Source organism: Neovison vison, chromosome 13 (assembly GCF_020171115.1).
Source record: "Neovison vison isolate M4711 chromosome 13, ASM_NN_V1, whole genome shotgun sequence".
Classification (NCBI taxonomy): domain Eukaryota; kingdom Metazoa; phylum Chordata; class Mammalia; order Carnivora; family Mustelidae; genus Neogale; species Neogale vison.
In genome coordinates this window covers 82905840-82927951 of record NC_058103.1, presented here as the reverse complement: position 1 = coordinate 82927951, position 22112 = coordinate 82905840, and the positions used below count along the sequence as shown (strand labels likewise).

The window sequence follows — 22112 nt, the reverse complement described above, 5'->3', positions numbered from 1 at the left end:
CTCTGGACAAATTTATTATTCAGATGAGTAAAAGTGATTTATTCAAGGCCAGAGATATGCTTAACTACTTTACAAAAAACCCTCAAAAGTTTACCTAATTGATTATTCTTAAGAATTAAATTGTAAAATATACACAAGGGAGTATATACATATATTATATATATATATAATGTGTGCATGAGTGTATATATATATATATATATATGCAATTTAGAGAATGATACAAAAAACAAATACTCACTAATTGACCATCTAGTTTTGCATATAGAATAGTATCAAAATCTTTTAAGGCCCCCAGTGTCCCTCTCTAGGTCCTGAAGTAATCATTATTCTATATTTTGTACCTGTTTTTTCCTTTCTGAAAATAATTCATAGGTATATTTTTCCAACAACCATACTGATTTGTTTTTTCATATATATGTATCCTTAAAAAGAAAGTTTCATTATGCCTGCATTTTTTTAATTAAAAAAATATTTATCTAAGTAATCTCTACACCCAATATGGGCTCAAACTCACCACCCTGAGTTCGAGTCTCATACTCTTCCAACTGATCCAGCCAAGAACCCCCCTTATGTCTGTTGTTTGAAGTTTAAATGAATGGAATCATGTTCTATGTCTTCCTTAGCTTTTTGAAATTCAAAATTATGTTGTATTTCGTTCTATGAAACTACAACAGTTCAAATATCCAAACTACTATTGACAAATAAGTAGTTGTTTCTAGTTTTGTTTTTGGTTGTTACTGTTGCTTTAGCAACAATTTTGCCATAAACATTATTGTACAAGATGTACTAGTAAAGGAGAGCAAGAGTTTCTCTAGGTATATATCTAATAAATGCTGGCCAGTAGGGTATGCACATTTTTAAGTAAGTAATGCTAAATTATTGGTCAAAGTGACTATGCCAATTTACGTTCCTAAAGTTCCCATTAATCTATGTTTTTAGCAATTCAGTTATTACCAGTTAAGTGAGTACATGATGGTATCTCATAGTTTCAGTTTGCATTTCCCTAAATACCCCTATGGCTGAGCATCTTTTTTTAAGTTTATTGGCCACTTAAATTTCTTCTTCTATGAAATGTCTATTCAGGTGTTTGCCCATATTATCTATTGTGTTGTCTGTCTCTTACTGAATCATAGGGTTACTTACGTGCTCTAGATACCAATCTTTTGTTGGTTATTCATAGTGCAAATACTTTCTACTGGTTAATACTTTTGTCTGTTAAAATGTTATTCTCCACCCAGAGGCCTGAGAGGTATTCTTCCCTGTTTTATTCTGGGTTTTAAAGTTTTGCCTTTCATATTTAAGGGCTTAATAGTTCAGTCAGGTAGAAAGTATACATTAGCATGTGCCTAACAACATAATTTCAATATATATAAAGCAAAAATTAACAAGACCCTCTCTCTCTGCCTGCCTCTCCATCTGCTTGTGATTTCTCTCTCTCAGATAAATAAATAAAATCTTTATAAAAAAAATTAACAAGAAATCAATTTATCCACAAAGGAGATTTTAGTATGCTTCTTTCAGTAACTGACAATAAAACCTGACAATATGATTAACAAACTTGACCATATAAACATGCTGAATCCTGCATCCAACACTCAGAATATCCAACAGCTGCAGAATATTCTTTGCAAACACACAGAGAACACTGACTATATTCTTCAATCATAAGGGAAATTTCAACACATTTTAAAAGATTATAACCATACAGGCCATATTCTTCGACCTTACTGCATTTAAAATAGAAATCATTGGGCGCCTGGGTGGCTCAGTGGGTTAGGCCGCTGCCTTCGGTTCAGGTCATGATCTCAGGGTCCTGGGATCGAGGCCCGCATCGGGCTCTCTGCTCAGCAGGGAGCCTGCTTCCTCCTCTCTCTCTGCCTGCCTCTCTGCCTGCTTGTGATCTCGCTCTGTCAAATAAATAAATAAAATCTTTTAAAAAAATAAAAAAATAAAAATAAATAAAATAGAAATCATTAACAACAAGTTAACTACATAATCTCATGTTTGGAAATTTTTTTAAAAAAGATTTTATTTATTTATTTGACAGAGAGAGATCACAAGTAGGCAGAGAGAGGGGAAGGGAAGGAGGCTCCCTGCTGAGCAGAGAGCCCCATGTGGGTCTGGATCCCAAGACTCTGGATCATGACCTGAGCCGAAGGCAGAGGCTTTAACCCCTTGAGCCACCCAGGTGCCCCTGGAAATTTTTAAGCCAACACAATTTCAAGAAAATTTATAGCCTTATATGCACATATTAGAAAACAGAATGAAAATCACTCATCTCTTTCAAGAAATTAATAGAACAGCAATTTAAAACCAAGAAACATACAAGAACAAAAATTAATGATATAGAAAATACATTAGAGTATCAACAAAGCCGGAAATTTATTCTTTGAAAAGACTGATAAAACTGACAAAAACCTGTGGTGAGACCAAGAAATAAAATGGCACAAATAACCAATAACAAAAATGAAAAAGGAACCGTTGTTACAGAGCCTGCAGATATTTAAAAAGATAATAAAATGTTTTATCACCTTTATATCAATATTTTTGAAATTTTAGATTAAATGGACCCAACACCAGAAAAATATAGATTATCAAAACTAATGTAGGGGGTAGGTGGTGTGTGGTGGAAACAAAAAGCAAAGTATAATTTTGAAAAAAAAAAAAAAACCAGAAATTTCAACACTGGTGCAATTTGACTGTATTAAAGAATTATTATTTTTAAGTGTGATGATGGTATTGTGGTTTTGTCTTCCTAAAAGTCGTTATCTTTTACAGATTCTAATTGAAACATTTATAAATGATAAAATGAGTTTGGCTTCAAAATAATACCTTATGCCACAGAACCTGTGGCTATGCCTGTAACAACAGCACAATAACTTTAACACTGAAGGTTTAACACTCACAAGCATGACTGACCCTTCTCCGCCACCTCGGGGGGTGAAAGCTGAGCCGCTTCTTCACAATCCCACGCATCGGTCGCTTGCCAGTAGTGACCATACGCCTCTTCCTTTAGCTTCGGGCTTTTCCCGCCCATTACTCTGAGAACCAATCATCGAGCTTCGCTTCGCACCTCAGACCAATTAGCGATCGCCATTAGGCCCCCCTCCCCCACACCCCCGGGTGCGAGCAGATCGCCATGTTTCAAGGGCAGCGGGGTTGGTTCTGTGGCAGCGTCGGCCGAGAACTGAGGCAGTTCTGGGGTAGGCAGCTGGGTGGAAGGTGCGGGTGAGGTGGTGGGCAGACCATCTCTGTTTTCTATGGGGCTTTTATCCCAGGGTACTAGATAGGCTCACCTTGTGCTTTTGCCTCCACAGTGGCCGAAGGGGGCTCCATCAGTGACCCAAGGGACGCCGACTTCTTGTTCAGCTGTGATGCCTCCCACCCAGACACGCTGAGGTACCTGAAGGCCATCAGTCCGTGCCTCTCGGGTCCTGATGATCCAGGAGCTGAAAATGGAAGTCGCGGTCACTAAGAAATATTGATGATAGGAATAGACGGGAAAGGAGCAAATTTTCAACCCTAGATTGGAAGGGGAGAGGGACATAAACAACCTTTCTCTTCTCCTTTCTGCCACAATGACATGGCCTCCTACCTGGTCCATGAGCCTTCCCGAGTTCCAGTCTTGTGCTTCTCTCCCACAGCTCTCCGTGGTGCTTTGTAAATGTTCTTGCTCACTACTACTATCTTCCTACACACGGTCATTACTTCTTGCTGGACTATCACACTAGCTTTGAGAGAGATTACTCTGCCTCCAATCTGCCCACCCGCTATCCCCCTTCACGTTATCATTACAAAGCAGAGATCTAATCACCACCCTGGCTGCCCTTTCCCCATTCCCTTATTCCCCACTGTCCTGATTGCCTGTAGATAATTATCCCTACTTCCACTCAGTTATTCTTTCTTTTGAAAGGTTGAATACATTCTTGTTTCTTTTATAACCTAAAATATTTCATTTCTTTCTCCTAGAATATATCAGAGTCTTGATTACATAGAAGATAATGCTACAGTTTTTCACGCCTACTATCTCTCTGCAGTAGCTAATGCTGAAATGAAAAACTCAGTGGCTTTAGGTCATTTCATTCTTCCTCCTGCATGCTTGCAAGAAGGTTAGCAAAAATCATTTTTCCAATCTCTATTAGCCAAATCCACCTAGGTCTCCCAACTTGGTTGATCTTCATTCTCAATAAGAGATTTTTGCGTTTTGCATCATTTAATATAAGTGGAAAATCAGAGACTCGGGATCAGATTGCCTTGGGTGTATATTCTAGCTTTGTTTGTTGCTCATTCACACATTCACTGAACTCCTGTGTGTCAGGTTTCAACCCAGGTGCTGGGGATTCAGTAGTGAATAAGACAAAAAGCATATCTTGCCCTCCCAGTGCTCCTTGGAAAAGATACAATATTTACTAGTTTTGAGAATTTTAAAAAGTTGTTTTGAGGATAAAATGAGATAATATATTAAGTAGTCTGACATGTGAACATTTAATAAATATTTGCTAGTTTTCAATCTCTTCATTATTATAAAGAAATTTTAAGATTCATTTTAATAATGAACCCATATATTTGTATTATTCTTTATACATTGGGGTGCCTGGGTGGCTCATTTGATTAAGCATTTGACTCTTGATTTCGGCTCAAGTCATGATCTCAGGGTTGTGAGTTCAAGCCCTGCATTAGGGGCTGCATACTCAGTGCAGAGTCTGTTTAAGACTCTCTCTCTCCCCCTCTGTTCCTCCCTCACCCTACAACATATGCGTGCTCTTTTTCTCTAAAATAAATAAATAAACCTTTTTAAAAATTAAATTAATAAATAAAATTTTAAAAGATCTGTTTTAAATAAAAACATGTAATAAAAAGTATACATTATTATCCACCTAGACCAGTAGAGTCTAGTAGAAGTGTGAGATGCAAATATGAACCACATACTAATTTTAAATTTTCTAGTATAAATAAGAAATCTGTTGATAAAATAGGTGAAATTAATGTTTTAAAGATTTGTTTGTTTTTAGAGAGAGAGAGCCCAGGGGAGGGGAGGGGCAAAGGGAGAAGGAAACAATCTTAAGCAGACTCCCCACTTGATTTCATGACCCTGAGATCGTGACCTGACTAAGCCAAAATCAAGAATTGAACACTTAACCAACTGAGCCACCCACGTACCCCTAGGAAAATTAATTTTAAGAATATAGTTTATTGGGGTGCCTGGGTGGCTCAGTGGGTTAAAGCCTCTGCCTTCGGCTCAGGTCATGATCCCAGGGTCCTGGGATCAAGCCCCACGTCGGACTCTCTGCTCGGCGGAGAGCCTGCTTCCTCCCCTCTCTCTCTCTGCCTGCCTCTCTGCCTACTTGTGATCTCTGTCTGTCAAATAAATAAAATAAAATCTTTAAAAAAAAAGAATATAGTTTATTTAGCCTAATATATCTAAAATGTCATTTCAGTATATAACCAACAGAAAAATTATTGAGATATTTAATTCTTTTTTTGATGCTAAATCTCTGAAATTTAGTGTTTATTTTACACTCATAGCTCATCTCACTTTGGACTAGCCACATTTCAATATGGTGCTCATATATAGCTAGTCCAGTGGTTACTGTATTGGACAACATAGGTCTAGAGGAGTGTTACCTTTTTGTCCTCAAGTGGTCTACTGTGGAAGCTTTTGAGATTATTAAGGATGATGACATATTCCTTTGATATGCTGAACATTCTTAGAATTCCTATAATACTATGCCCACTAGACATGTTTCTCTTCCACTCTTCTTTTACCAAATTACTGAATTCTTGAGGACCTCTACTCTACAAATTTAGGAATTTTATGCCTTTTATTTTGACTGATTGGTCTATTTTATTTTTATGGTTGGCCTAAGACACATATCTAATGAAGGCATAAATTCCAGCAGAAAAAATTTACAATAGTTATTTTCATAATGCTTTGGAATCATCTGGGGAGGTTGTCAGAAATGCAAATTCCTGAGCTCCTCGTCAGTCTTCTGATTCAATAAGAATCTGTGTTTTAAACAAGTATCTTAGGTGAGTTTGATGGAAGTGGAATAATGCTGACCTAGAAATTTCAGACTTCAGGTAAACTTCAGAAAATTCTACAAAATTACTTAAAAAAAATAATATTGGATTTGTCTTTCTCACCACAGAAATAAGAAGAAAACTTGGTAGTTTTATTTGGGAACAAGACCAACATATTCAGAGAGAGAAGGTAAGAGTAAATTAAAGTATTTGGTTAGAATCTCCAGTTTCAAAAGTTTTTGAAAGCAATGTAATCTGAAAAATGCTTATTTGTGACATGTTAACACAGTGATCCCAGTTATGGAATTTAAAGGGCATGCTTTTATTGAACATTAAGTACTCTGACATTGTTTTCACACTAGTACACTGACAAATTTGAGATATTTTTGTATGAATAAAATTATTCATGTAAAAAACTTGAAAATTTGCTTTTATCATTAATTAGGGGAATAATAGGTTCACAGTATTTACCAGTTTTTTTTACTGCCAGCATAGATTCTGATTTACTAATTCCTGTGTTGTGTCATTTGTTAAATGTTTTGAATAATACCCCTCAATAAATGTGTACAATACTGGAAATTGACTGTTTTATAGCTTCTGCTGTTCTGCCTCAAAGTTGTCAATGCTTTTGACTTACTTCAAAATCTTTATGCAGTAGCCAAATTTGAGATAATTTGAGAATCAAAAAGAATGACTAGTATGAATAAGTAATGAATAATGCATTAAATTTAAAAGAATCCATGATTCAATAGTGATACTCCAAAAGCAGAAAGAAAGAAAGAACAGCAGGAAGGAAGGAAGAGAGATGAGAAGAAGAAAGAAAGGAAGGCAAGAAGGAGGGTTGGAAGGAAGGAAAGGAAAGGTGGAGTAAGGGAAATTTTCCTTATAAAATAGCAGCTAAATAGAAAACCCTATTTTACCACCCCCAATAAAATAACTGATTTAGGCAGAGTCATTATTGGGTGTTAAAACCATGTTCTCAAATTATCACCTCACAGGTTACCTATTAGTTACAAAGGTAAGCAATGTACCTTCACAGTAGGGAGATCTGGCAGACACCATCTTAGCCAACTGGTCAAATTTAGCATCACCAGAATTGGAATACCCTCTCATTACGTTCAGCTGGATGTGATATAGTAGAAAGCATACAGTGTTATCTATATAGTGTTCTTGTTCAAAATGTTTAACCTAATTAACACTCAGACTGTTCCAGGATGTGAGACATATCACACTAGACTCTTTAAAACAATATCATAAAGAAAAAAAGCAGGAATACTGTTCTAGATTAAGAGACATAACAACCAAATATGATATATTAAACCTTGATATGATTCTGGACATTTTAAAAATAGAAAGTAAAAAAGACATGTTGAGAACAATTGGGAAAATTTAAATATGGATTATTAGGTGAGATTGAATTAATGTTAATTTTCTTAATTGTGATGGTAGTATTATAAAGATAAAAGAATGCTCTTTAAAGAAAATGCAAGCTGGGGCGCCTGGGTGGCTCAGTGGGTTAAGCCTCTGCCTTCGGCTCAGGTCATGATCTCAGGGTCCTGGGATCGAGCCCCACATCTGGCTCTCTGCTCAGCAGTGAGCCTGCTTCCCCATCTCTCTGCCTGCCTCTCTGCCTACTTGTGATCTCTCTCTGTCAAATAAATAAATAAAATCTTTTAAAAAAAATGCAAGCTAAAGATTAAGGAGTAAAATGTCATAATATCTGCAAATCTTTTCAAATGATCCAGCAAAAAATAAAAAATGAGAGAAGTAATAAAATTTATTACATGCAGAGTAATAAAAATGTTGACACGTTAAGAATCAGGTGAAAGCTGTATAGTACTTACTGTATTATTCTCTAACATTTCAGAGTTTGAAAATTTTCAGAATAAACACTTAGGGAGAAAATCTTCTATGTCTGAAGTCAAGCATTTAACTTACACATTTTGTATTTCTTTCATTAGTTTTTTTTTTTTCCCCAAGTTGTCATCATCTGAAAATCATAGTTGTTTTAGTATCTTTGGCTGTGTTGTACTAAGGACCATAATATCTAATCCTTGGCTTGTGATAGTGTTTTCAGGAATGTGAATGGTGACTGAATGGTTGTTATTTAACAATAATTATTGAGTATGCAGAACTTTAGAGCTAAAAACTCCTTAAAGCCCATTAATTAATCACTCAGTTCTGAAACTGAGAGAACCAAGGTAAAGAGAAGGTAAAAACCTGTTTTAGTTCACATGCTAGACATTAGCAAAATGGAATCAAATTTTCTCAGCTCCAACCCAATCCATTATTTTTTCTATGAAAAAAATTAGTAGAGTAAGCCTGATGATTCACAGACCTATACTCCTGGGTCAAATAATACATTATATGTTAATCAAAAAAAAAACAGGGAAAAAATTAGTAGAACATGCCTGTAGTGATAACTGACTCTAGAAATTATGTGATTTTATGATAAATGATTTTGTTAGTTCTTTCAAAATAATGATTGATATAGCCAATTATAATAATGTAACTATAGAATATGTAAGTAGAAAGGACTTCATTGAATGGCAACAACAAGGGTAAATCTGGTAAGTAATTTGAGGAACATTATTATTGTTTGGAGTGGATTTGTGATCTAAACAGAGAAATTTCCTAATGGCATATTAAGTAATTATATTATGTGACAGGTACCAGTACCTGAGTCACTTTCACATATCTTTTTGAAAAGCTTTATACACATTTTACTCTTCCTTAACTCCATAGCCTAAGACTCCATTTTAATTTTGTGGGTTTTTTTAAAATTTAAATTTTTCTTTAATTTTTTATTTTTTTAATTTTAAATTTTATTTAAATTTTAAATTTTTAAAAATTTTATGTATTTATTTGAGAGAGAGAGGAAGAGAAGAGAAAGAGAGAGAGCAGAGAGGAAGAGTGAGAGGAAGAGGGAGAAGCAGATTCCCTACAGAGCAGAATTGGACATGGGGCTCCATCCCAGGACCCTGAGATCATGACCTGGGCCAAAGGTAGACACTTAATGACTGAGCCACCCAGGTGCCCCTCCATTTTAGTTTTGGAGGGGAAATGTGATTTGTTCAGGTTACTTCATACTTTTGATTTGTAAGTCAAGGGAGTCTGGGAATTTTCGAGTCAAAAGATTTTTTTTTAAAAAGATTTTATTTATTTATTTGACAGAGAGAGAGATGACAAGTAGGCAGAGAGGCAGGCAGAGAGAGAGGGGAAGCGGGCTGCCCTCCAAGCAAAGAGCCTGATGCAGGGCTTGATCCCAGGTCCCTGAGATCATGACCTGAGCCGAAGGCAGAGGATTGACCCACTGAGCCACCCAGGCGCCCCTCAAGTCAAGGATTTTTAAGACAGTTTAAGTTAATAAACATTTTTTTGTTTCCTTATCTTTTAAAAACTAAAAAGTAATAAGGCTACATCAGGGAAAATGTAAAAAATTGAAAAGAGAATAAAATTAGTCAAAGTTTTATGATCTAATACAATCAGAACTGATATTTTAAAAATACAGTCTTCATTACATAGCCCTAAAAGCAGATAGTATAATTGTGTGTGTGTGCAAAGTTTTGTAAGTTTTTGCCAACGCACTAGATTCAATGTGCCTAAGTGTATAAATATTTTTATGACTCTTGATACATATTGTCAATTTACTTTTTTGCTTTTTTAAAAACCATTTGATTGGATCATTGGTGTGCTCATTTTAAAAAATGTGATTTCTTGGGACGCCTGGGTGGCGCAGTTGGTTGGACGACTGCCTTCGGCTCAGGGCGTGATCCTGGAGTCCCGGGATCGAGTCCCACATCGGGCTCCCAGCTCCATGGGGAGTCTGCTTTGCTCTCTGACCTTCTCCTCGCTCATGCTCTCTCTCACTGTCTCTCTCTCAAATAAATAAATAAAATCTTTAAAAAAAAAAAAAAAAAAAAAAAAAAAATGTGATTTCTTTTGCTATCTACAGCATGATGAAGTAATACCAAATGAAACAAAAGCCCTTAGGGAAAGCAGTGAACTAGCAACAGATCAAGAAAAAGAATTATCCAAAAGGTATTGAATTCATACATTTCTTTGATATTCAATTCCATGTAGGGATCTTCAAACACTAACTCTAAGTGTTTATCTCATTTAATTTTCACAGTCTTCTTGCATAATTGATATTATCATTATCATTATCATTATCAGCAAAAGAGATCTAGGATTAGACAGGTTAATTTGCTGAAAGTCATACAAACTTATTAAGTGGAGAGAAGTTGGATTTGAACTGGGTCAGTGTAATTCCAGAGCCAACCACTATGATGGACTATCCTTGCAAAAGAAAAAATAAGAATTTATGTATATTGTATTACTGTTACATTATTTTTTAATTTTTTAAGTAAGGAGATACATATAATATGAGCAGTAATTTTATTAGGATTGGAAGTTCTGAGTGATTTTCCCCTTTCCTTTCTAAATTGTTTGTAATGTGGTTACTTTGGTTTAAGAAATTAATTTTAAAAAGACAGACAATCATGGATTTACCATTATGTTGGAGCCAATCTCTGAGAGGCCCCCTTTGTTTCAGGCTTATTTATTATCCAATCCTAATTCCATATTTTCTGGTTCCTTTGTTTCCAAATACTGATAGAGATTACTGGCTGTTCGAAGGTCTGGCATTTAGCTGCAGAAATAAAAATTATCAAATAGTAGTGTCTCTTTTCAATATAAAAATTAAAGGGTTGGCTCAGACCTTTGGAGAACAGTCTCCCCTGAGCCCACCAGTGTTAAATAAACCTCCAATCATCCAAGAAAAAAAAAATTAATGGGTTTACATTATATAGTATCTTCGATTTTAAGTTTTTCTTTGTTTTTTACTTATATCTCTTGTACCTACTATTTGTTTGTTATAATTTGAAGTTGGTTGTTATCTAATTTACACAAAGTTTTGTATTTAATTAATTTTAGTAAACTATTGTTTCATGGTCCTGTGACTTCTAGATATTCTACCACTTAAGTTAGAGAATCCATATTTTAACTCTTGGGATCTCTATGTATAGCACTCCTTTGAACTTACTCCTTTGAACATAGCAAAAAAAGCTATGCTTTTTTTTGAGATAAGAAACTGGTAAAGAGAGGAAGGAAAATAAGAATGGAAGAGGTAAGACCATGAAGATATTCTTAATAGAGATATTCTTACTGGAAGAATATCTTAATGAAAATAATAGAGGAAAGAATAATAATCCTAAGTGACCTTGTAAGAAAAGGCTGGGAAATATAAAATAAAAAGTAACTCCCAGTGCTTCACTTGACTAGGAAAGATATAAGATATATAAGTTCTTTAGGAAATAGTTGCCCTGCAGAACACGGATGCCATCAAGGAAAAGATTGGTAAGTGTGACTATCAAAAATATTTTAAACTTGTACATGGCAATAAAAACACCATAAACTAAGTCAAAAGAAAAATATGCACGTGGAAAAACACCTAACAAAAAGTAGTTTAGGATACAAAGGTGACGTACTAATTTGGGGAAAGTATGTCCAATCCAATAACAATAACAATGGAAGAAGGATATGAACAGATGCCTTAGTAGGTGTCTAACCTAGAACCTTTACTTTATAGAACCACCAGAGGGTGCAGTGTGAACATAGATAAAATATACTTTGCCCTTACTCAGGAAACATTTTGATTTGTTGGCATACTACTAATGGTATCGAACAGTAGGTAATGAACCAGTTATTAAACACTTGCTAAATGTACAGCACTTGTGAGCTTATCGGTTCATTTGATTCTCATAACTTTGTAAGAGATAAATGCTATCAGCCCCATTTCACAATTGAGGAAACAGGTTCAGAGTGTTTAATGTCACCCAACATTACTTACATAGTGAAGCTGAATTTGAAGCTAAGTCTAGCTGATCCAGAATCCAAACTCTTAATTACAATGCTTTTCCTGCAGAGAGCCTGATGGAAGGCTCTATCTCAGGACCCTGAGATCATGACCTGAACAAAGACAGAGGCTTAACGCACTGAGCTGCCCAGGCGCCCAGGCTCCCCTCTAGTTGCTTATTTTAATGGACTTTTAGGTAATTTCAAATTTGCTGTTTAAAACAATGCTTCAGTGACTGATTATGTCATGTAGCTTTTTAGGGGTGTAAGTGTCTGTACGGTAATTCTTAGGAGGTCAAAAGGCATGTAGATTTGTATCCTTGATAAGTCTTACCAAATTGCCTTTCATACGGGTTAAATCAATTTATGCTCCTACTGGTTGTGTATAAAAGTGTCTTTTACAGCAAGGGGAACCAAACATCCAAGTTTGCTTAGAACTCTCCTGATTTTAACACTGAAAAGTCCCATGTCCTGAGGAATCCCTTAATCTAGGGTAAATTGGGATGGTTAGTCATCTTATTTTATAATACCTCCCCCAACATAGAGTACTATCATGTATTTTGGTTTTTGTTAATCTAATAGGTATAAAATGGTATTTTAGTCTCCTTTTGTTTGAATTGTTATTATTATGAACAAGGTTGTGTGTCTTCAGGTGTTCTTCATTTCTGTGAACTGTTTGTTCATATCCTTTGCACATTTTTCTATTGATCGAGTTTTGCTTTTATTTTTTGATAAGAACACTTTACATTTTAGGAGAATTGCTTCATTGTGAAATGTTGGAATTAATCCTTAGCCTATTGTCTAAAATGCTGGGTTTGGGGCGCCTGGGTGGCTCAGTAGGTTAAGCTTCTGCCTTCGGCACAGGTCATGATCTCAGGGTCCTGGGATTGAGCCCCGCATTGGGCTCTCTGCTTGGCAGGGAGCCTGTTTCCCCTTCTTTCTCTGCCTTCCTCTCTGCCTGCCTATGATCTCTCTGTCAAATAAATAAATAAAAAATCTTTAAAAAAATGCTGGGTTTGTCATGCAAATATATTTTACTATATACATTAATGCTTATTAACTTTTTTTTTTAAATGGCTTTCAGGTTTTGTGTTGTACTTAGGGAAGTCTTCCTTCTCTTAAGATTATTATTATTTTTTGCTTTGGTTTCTTCTTAATTACTTATTTTTCAATTTAAATTTGTAACACATTTGGAATATGTCTTTGTGTAATAAGTGAGGTGGGGATCCACTTTTTTTTTCTTTCCTTCAGATAGCTAACTACTTGTGGCTATTGATTAAATAATTTATCTTCCCCTCCCCTAACCTGCCTTAAAATGCCACCTTTATCAAAGGGTTAGATCCCTATAGGGATTTGGGTCTATTTCTGCATTTTATATTTTTATATTCCATTCATTTGCCATACAAATGACTCTGTTTTAGTTCTTTATAATACGATTTAGTATCTAGTGCTAGTTTTCCTCTTTACTCTTTTTCAAATTTTCTTCTTGCTGGTTTGTTTTTCTATCTGAATTTTAGAGCCACCTTGTTCATATATTTTTTAAAAGGTACTGTTGTTACTTCTAGTAACATTACAAAAAATATATAGATTAACTTAGGGAAACTATCTCTGATACTGAATCTTCTTATCTGAGAAAATGGTATTTTTTCCCCACCTGTTCGAATTTTCTTTTGTGGCCCTTGAGGAACATTTTCATATTCTCTTCACATAAATTTTATTTATCTTTTAAGATTATTGCTAGTTTTTTTTCCATTCCATTATAAATTTGGTCTGCCTCTTATTAGATATTCTAACATGTTGTTCAGGTAAATTTTAGAATTATTTTTTTCTTAATCTCTAAAATCCCTATTAAGAATTATGTTAAAATTTTTTAAAAAGATTTTATTTATTTATTTGACAGAGAGAGATCACAAGTGGCAGAGAGGCAGGCAGAAAGAGAGGAGGAAGCAAGCTCCCTGCTGAGCAGAGAGCCCTATGCGGGGCTCAATCCCAGAGCTCCACAATCATGACCTGAGCCGAAGGCAAAGGCTTTAACCCACTGAGCCACCCAGGCACCCCGAGAATTATGTTAAAATTTAAGAAGAACTGATAACTTTATAATTTTCTATATTCCTCTGCAGGAGAATGTTTTTTGTTTTTCTTTATTTTCCTTTTCTATATTCCAATAAATTTTCCCATTTTTCTGCATATAGAGTAACAAATACCTTGTTATGGTTATTTCTAGATTTTTATGAATTTTGTTGCTGTTGTGGATTGGTTCATTTTTTCCATTTTATTTTTTATTAGTTATTGCTATTATATAGGAAAGTTATTGATTTGGGGATATTTGTCTTATAACTACCCACTTGGAATCTTTAAGATTCTAGAAATATTTCAGTGATTCTCTTGGCTTTTCAGGGTGTATAATCATATCATTTGTTAATATGAAAAGATTGCTTCTTCCTTCTTTCTAGATGTCTTTTCCATTTCCTTCTCTACCCTCCCCCATCTCATTGCTTAGCCAGAAATTTTAAAGCCATACTAAATAACAATAATGGTTATCCTTTTATAGTCCTGACTCTTCTGGGAACATTATTTTGCTTTGTTTGAAGGATCTTATCCTAACTGGGCTGTCATTTCTTTTGTAGGAGTTCAGGGCACCTGGGTGGCTCAGTTGGTTAAGCATCTGCCTCTGGCTCAGGTCATGATCCCAAGTCTTGGGATCAAGTCCCACATCAGGTTCCCAACTCATTGGGAATTCTGCTTCTCACTCTGCCCCTCCCCCTGCTCATGTGCTCTCTCTCTCTCTCTCTCACCTGCTCTCAAAAAAAATCTTTAAAAGAGTTCAGATGAAACCTAATTTTTAAGCAAATTGAAAATAAAGCTTTACTTTCACTAAGTATAACTTTAGATTTTTTAAGGAAAATAATAAATTAAGGATGACCCCAACTTTATTATTGAGGTTTTTATTTTCATATAATCTATTGTATTATCTATTGGTTATATGTAGTCTAAATACAGTAAACATTATTACTTGGCACAGTTAGAAAACAGAATATTTTAGTTGAAAACTACTTAGCTCTTAAAAGTGAGAATATAATTAATTATACTATACAACCACACTCAGAATACTTTAACTTTTTTTCTTTTTAACTCAGAAGTCACTTCAGAATCTTAGTGTACCTCATGATTTCCCCAAATTTCATTTTTTATTTAAAGCATTGAAGTACTAGTTAATAGAGTTCCAATTCTTTAAATACTGAATAAAAAAATGCTTTGATTATTTCAAATAAACCCCACTATACTTTGGCATATTTAAAATTATATATATATATATATATATATATATATATACACACACACACATATATAATCTAATTATAAAGTATTATTGAATTATTTTGCTTTTAAGAATACTGAAAAAACACTGGGTGTGGTGAAAAAATAATGAATACTGTTTTTCTGAAAATAAATAAATTGGAAAAAAAAAAGAATACTGAAAAAGACTTATGCCTCTATATACACAAAAAATATGTTTTGTGAAGTGGCCAAGAAAGCCAAAAATATCTATATGGGAACTTGTATTACTTAGAAGCACAAAAGAAGTTTTGTTAACATTTTCACCCAATAAGATTGAAGTCTGCTCAAAAACAAATAGATTACTGTATATATATTGTCTGGAATAATTTCTCAGGGAAAAACAAATATAAATAAGACTTTCTGTATGTTTGATTTTATAGCACAGAAAAGCATTTTATAAGGACTCCAGTTACAGAAAAGCAGATGTACTTCCCTCTTCAGAATTATCCTGTGAACAACATGGTAACAGGTAATTTAAAATAAAATAAAATTTAGAGAAAACCCAAATAGGGAAGAAACAAAAGACTATTTTGTATGATAAAGCACTAAATACCCAATGTACAACAATGCATTAAATAAATCTGCAGAACTGACCCAGAGATAGGTCCCATGTTTTCTGTTAAAACATTTGTCTATTGGTAGCGTGAATACACATTCTTGTGTACACAAGACAGTCCCAGTTTATGTCTGTTGTCCTGGGATCAGTTTTTTCCTCTTGGGTGTCCCAATTTGGAAGATAAATTATATGGACAACTCTAATCATAGTTTTCTCTGAGAATCTGATGGAACATAGACCCCCTTCCCTAGCATGCACACATACAAACATAACACACCAACTTTGCATAAAATTTAAAGAGGTTCACAGGTGTCCCCAGACTCCGTATTTGGGTTTTCTAGTACCTGACATGTAGAAGGACTGCTTACTAAGGCTGACATGAAAGGGTGGAACCATGGGAATCAGATGACATTGGCCATTGGGATTTGGACAGCAGTTAAGTGAGGTCGGTATTTATATACTTTGATCTAGGTAGTATTCAGTAGGGTCACGGATTGTTTTTTAAAGTATTGTGTTTCAAACACAGCAACTTAGAAGTATAGGTTTTTGAAATTTCATTTTAAAAAATCATTTGTATATTTATCACATTCTCTTTATCAGTGTTAAAACTAACTCTTGCATCTTCCACAAATTCTTACATCTCTCATACTACTATTCCTTCTTATGTTTGGTCTAGTCATTTGTTCATTACTTTTTTCCTTCTGTTCATAGTCTTTAGAAAAGCACTTTATTATTATTATTTTTTAAAGATTTTATTTATTTATTTGACAGAGAGATAGATCACAAGTAGGCAGGCAGAGAGAATGAGCCTACTATGGGGCTCAATCCCAGGACCCTGAGATCATGACCTGAGCCGAAGGCAGAGGCTTAACCCACTGAGCCACCCAGGTGCCCTAGAAAAGCACTTTAAAAAGAACTTTTGATGTGTCTTCTGAGGCTGTGTCTGTTACCTAACTTTCACAGCAGAGAAGTCAGTTCTGGGGTTCTTAGGACCAATCGTGGCCTGCAAAGGACAATGAACTAAGTAGAAATACTTAAGTGTTCTAATATCAGGAGCAGCGATTGCTACCCTAATTTATCCCTAGGTCTAAACATTCAGATAAAATATAGGTACCCCTTAAACCATGGTTTTGGCCTATTACTGGTATTGATTTTGTTTCAGGCAACTTTATCACCAGATTCTAAATGTCTCATGTTCATTTGGATTTACCAAGTGTTTGATAGCATATTTTAAAAATCAATGATAAGTGTTAAAATCAGCCGTAAAATAAAGACAAATCCTTAGATTTGGACATGTAACAATACTGTTCTGTTTCATTGCTGACTATTCAAAAGACATGAAAGTGTTGTATTAAAAACAAACTAAAAAAGAACTATGAAAAATCATTAGTCAGATTTTTTTTTTAAAGGTTTTATTTATTTATTTGACAGATAGAGATCACAAGTAGGCAGAGAGGCAGGCACAGAGAGAGAGGAGGAAGCAGGCTTCCCCGCCGAGCAGAGAGCCCGATGCGGGACTCGATCCCAGGACCCTGAGATCATGACCTGAGCTGAAGGCAGCGGCTTAACCCACTGAGCCACCCAGGCACCCCATTAGTCAGATTTTTTAAAGTAAAATTTCAACCTGTGATAATCTTTTGTTAATTTTATTGATAGCCAAAGTAAAATTTTCTGATCTTTTGATTTTCTTGATTATTTTCTTTCCTTATATTTCTATATTAAGATTTTATTTTTTTAAGTTTATCTATTTTTTTAAAGATTTTATTTATTTGACAGAGAGAGATCACAAGTAGGCAGAGAGGCAGGCAGAGAGAGAGAGGAGGAAGCAGGCTTCCTGCTTAGCAGAGAGCCTGATGTGGAACTCGATCCCAGGACCCTGAGATCATGACCTGAGCCGAACCCAACACTGGACTCCAGCTCATGACCCTGAGATCAAGAGGCATGGCTCTTCTGACTGAGCCAACCTGGTGCCCCTACATTAAAACTTTTATAAAAAAATTTTTAAAACTTTAAACTGTACTTTCTTGAAAGAAAGTTTCAAGCTTTAGAGATGATTCTTTGACTTTAGTTTTGCTGTGAAATGACAACTACTTCCCTTTTTTTTTTTTTTAATCATGCCCATCTGCTCTATAGGAAGGAATAACTTCTTGTTGGAATATAGTGAGTGACAGTTCTAATTTAGGCAGTGGTAGTAACTTCTGTGACTGTAACTTGACTGTGTCTTCCTCAAAATGGATTGGGTTCATTTTAATGACTGTTAAGTCTCTTAAAATAGAACTAATTAGATTTTAGTTTATAGAAAATACAAGTTGGAACTATACCCTAGAACTGGTGGTCCCAAGTTGTGACAACCAAAAATATCTTCAGATAGTGCCAAATGTCCCATAAATTTCAAGGGATTTTTTTCTTTTTTGGTCTCTTTTTGTTAGTTTTTGCTTTTGATCAGAATTAAATTATTTTAGTCTGATATCATTACATATCACCCATGATAAGAAATTCTGATTGACCACTACATGTGTGACTAATTTTAAAAATTAGTAAATAACTGGAAATAACTTGTAACTGTAAATATCTTGCAGGCAAAAATTTTCAAACCAAAAAGTTCTGATAATTAAAAATCTGGGAACTTATAATAGATACCGTATTAGTTACCTATCACTGTGTAACATATTGCTCTAAAAGTTAGCAGCTTAAAACAATGAACATTTATTACTTGCTAGTTTCTGAGGGCCAGGAATCCAAAAGCATCTTAATTAGATACTCTGTCTCAAAATCTCTCCTAAGGCTGCAGTCAAGTTGTCAGCTAGGCTGAAGTTACTCAGGGACAAGTGGAACTGGAAAATCCATTTCAAAGCTCACTCATGTGGTTATTGGCAAGCTTTGGGTCCTTGCTGATTTTTGGCCAAAGGCCAAACTTCTCACCAAGTGGGCCTCTCCATAAGGCTGTTCACAACATGGCAGGTCACTTTCCTCAGAGTGAGAAATACAAGAAGGAAAAAAAGAGCATACCCAAGACAGAAGCCACTGGTCTCTTTTTCTATCCTACTCAGAAGTGGCATAAATCATTTCTGCCATGTGCTGTTGGTCATACAGACCAACCTAAGTACAGACTCTCCTTCTAGAGACTACACAAATTTGTGAATACTAATAGATAGGGATCATTTAGGGCCATCTGGGAGGCTGGCTACCATAGACATGTATGGAATTCTCCACCAAGAATACCTTCCTTAGGAACTTTCTTTTCTTCCCCTTCAATTCATCTGATACACAGAAATAGTCATTTCCTAAAACATGAGCTTGCTCCTCACCCCCAGCAGTTGCCTTGGGAATGAATACCTGATTTGAGTTGGACCAATCATAGCTTTCTCTAGATTTTTATACATAGAATGCAGCCAGTCAAATCATTCTCATTCAGGTGACCTTGGCTTTTTAGATCTAAAACTTGGAAGTCATGTGGGTCCATGTTTCCTACCATGTTAAAAAAAGCCAACTTGCCTCAAGAGAGAAGAACTGAAATTAACACAGAGAGAAAAATTGGATACCAGTGAGAGACAGCTGTGAGCTCTGGTTACTTCTGAGGCCCTGCAATATGTCTGCTTTCTTACAGTTTGGTTGACACAGCAATCTTTCTATTAAGCTAGTTTAGTTTGAGTGTCAGTGAACTTCAGCCTGAAGTCCTAATTGCTTCAAAACTGCTAAAATAATCCATTTCTGATGCAAAAATGTCCTATCCTTCTTATAGGAACATTTTTATTAATATTAAAATTATTTTAAAAATTCCTATCCTCACACATACCTTTAGAAACTTCACACAGTGCAATTAACTAAATGTTAATATTTTCCTTTACTAGTTTATTTTACACAGAAACCTAGTCATTAGGCAAAGATCATGAACCATATGGAGTACAGAAATAGTGCTCAAGAGATTTTCTAAAGTAAATGATTATGATTAAAATAGCTTTAAAGACACTAATCAGTTTTATATTAGTGAATTCATAGTTAATTTATTAACTGTCAATTTATTATATATTATTAAAAGCAATCAAACTATATACATGTGTACTGCATGTTGGTGGTGGTATTCTAAAATCAATCGTCTTTGAGCTCTACCAGAATTTTTTTCACACAGTATTGACTTCTAAATTAGGTTTCAGTTTTAATATCAATTATAAATATATTACTCATAAAATATAATAACTCAGATAAGCAGTTGCTGTGAAGATAATATTGCTTCAAGTCATTGAGTCCCTTTTTTTTTTTTTGAAGTGAGTAAAAGTTTATTAAGTGAAGGCAAGGACAGAAAGAAAGGGAAAAAATTCTTTAGAGTGAGAGGGGTCCCAAATGGGTTGCTCTAAAGTCATTGAGCCCTTAAGCTTTTAAGCTCTCCACATTCTAAGATGGGTTTTTTAATACTCTTATCAATTTCAGATTACTGTTATAAAAGTTAATCATACTCATAACCTTTGTTGACTTAGCAGTAATACTGATTATTCTTAATCTATTATTTTTAATTTTTTTTTTTTATTTATTTGACAGAGACAGATCACAAGTAGGCAGAGAGGCAGGCAGAGAGAGAGAGGAGGAAGCAGGCCCCCTGTTGAGCAGAGAGCCCGATGCGGGACTTGATCCCAGGACCCTGAGATCATGACCTGAGCCGAAGGCAGCGGCTTAACCCACTGAGCCACCCAGGCGCCCCTTAATCTATTATTTTTAAAAGATTTTATTTATTTATCTGAAAGAGAGCATGGGGGTATGGGTTAGGGCCAGAGGGAGAGAGAGAAGCAGACCTCCCCCCAGCACACACCTTAGAGAGCAGGGAGCCTGATTCGGGATTCAATCCCAGAACCCTGAGATCATGACCTGAGCTGAAGGCAACTTAACCAACTTAGCCACCCAGGCCCCCCTTTCCTTAATTTCTTATTATAGAATGCTAACCCTGTGTTAGCAGTGCAGGAAAGTGTGTCCTGCTCTACTAGTGAAGATGAGCTGTTTGTGTTGTTAGTAGCTATTGGATAGATAGTTCTAAGTTATTGTATTCTAAGCCAGACACTTTCCAGTTATTTTGGTCTAGGTACTTTATGGTTTATCCTCAACCTGGACATTATACTCTCAGTAGTCAAAGTGGATAATCAAATATTTGTGTTTTAAAAAGAGGTAGAAGGGGCTCCTGGGTGGTTCAGTTGATTAATTCAGTTTTAGCTCAGGTCATGATCTCAGGTCCTGGGATCCAGCCCTAAATTAGGCTCTGTGCTCAGCATGGAGTTTGCTGGAGACGGTCTCCCTCTCCCTCTGCTCTTCCTCTGCTCACTCTCACTCTCTCACTCTCACTCTCACTGCTCACACTCTCTCTAAATAAAAAAATAAAATCTTTAAAAATAAATAAATAGGGTGCCTGGATGGCTCAGTTGGTTGCGCGACTGCCTTTGGCTCAGGTCCTGATCCTGGAGTCCCAAGATCGAGTCCTGATTCAGGCTCTCTGCTCAGCAAGGAGCCTGCTTCTCCCTCTGACCCACTCTCTTCTTGTGCTCTCTCTTACTCTCTTTCTTTCTGCCTCAAATAAATAAATAAAATCTTTTAAAAAGGTAAAAGAAAATAAGAGGTAGATGGCTTCAGGGAGTGGGGAGTTGGGAAGGAGGTGTTCCATGGTAATTATCAAGTTTCATAGAGAATCTTCTCACTGGCATTATTTCTTCTTTTCACTTTTTTCTAAAAACTTTCTTTAGAAATCTTAACTCTAATAAATCAAAGATACTTCAAAACAGTATGATAACATGATAGGATTTCAAATATAGGTATTTTTTATTTTGTAGGTTATATATCAATTGATGCCATGAAGAAATTCCTTGGGGAGCTGCGTGACTTTATTCCTGGAAGCTCAGGATATTTGGCATACCATGTTCAAAATGAAATTAACATGTCTGCTATAAAAAACAAATTGAAGAGAAAATGTTAAGTTAAATTTTCTTTATATCTAGGCATTTATTTTTTCTGAAATTTTATCAAAGATGTGCATAATTTTACATTCTCCCCTTTGGGAGAGGGGAATGGGGAAATGGGGGAGAATTCTGTTTCTTTCTCAAAATGTGTCTTCCGGAATTTCAGAGTCATTCTGGCTCCATGATTTGACATTTGAGCTGGATTTTTTCCCCCAACTTGTAATGTTATGTCCACAAATCCTGAGTATGCAGTTGTTATGGAGTAGTTGTCTTTAAAACACTTCATAAGAAGTCTCAGTCCGTCAGATGGTCTTTTGGCTTTAACATTCTATTAATTATTGTTTTTCTAGGTTCAGCGCTTTGAGTACTAAGTTTAATGATTCTGTTCATCTTATTTTGAT

The 22112-nt window shown here is 35.3% G+C and overlaps 1 protein-coding gene across 1 annotated transcript; it reads left to right on the top strand.

Moving 5' to 3' along the window:
• The first annotated feature begins 3142 nt into the window (after positions 1-3142).
• Positions 3143-21728, top strand: TERB2 (telomere repeat binding bouquet formation protein 2). Its single transcript, XM_044231327.1, has 7 exons — positions 3143-3206; positions 3321-3402; positions 3973-4112; positions 6153-6214; positions 9980-10065; positions 15600-15688; positions 21586-21728. The coding sequence occupies exons 1-7, from the start codon at positions 3143-3145 to the stop codon at positions 21726-21728; spliced, it is 666 nt and encodes a 221-aa protein (XP_044087262.1).
• Positions 21729-22112: the final 384 nt, after the last annotated feature.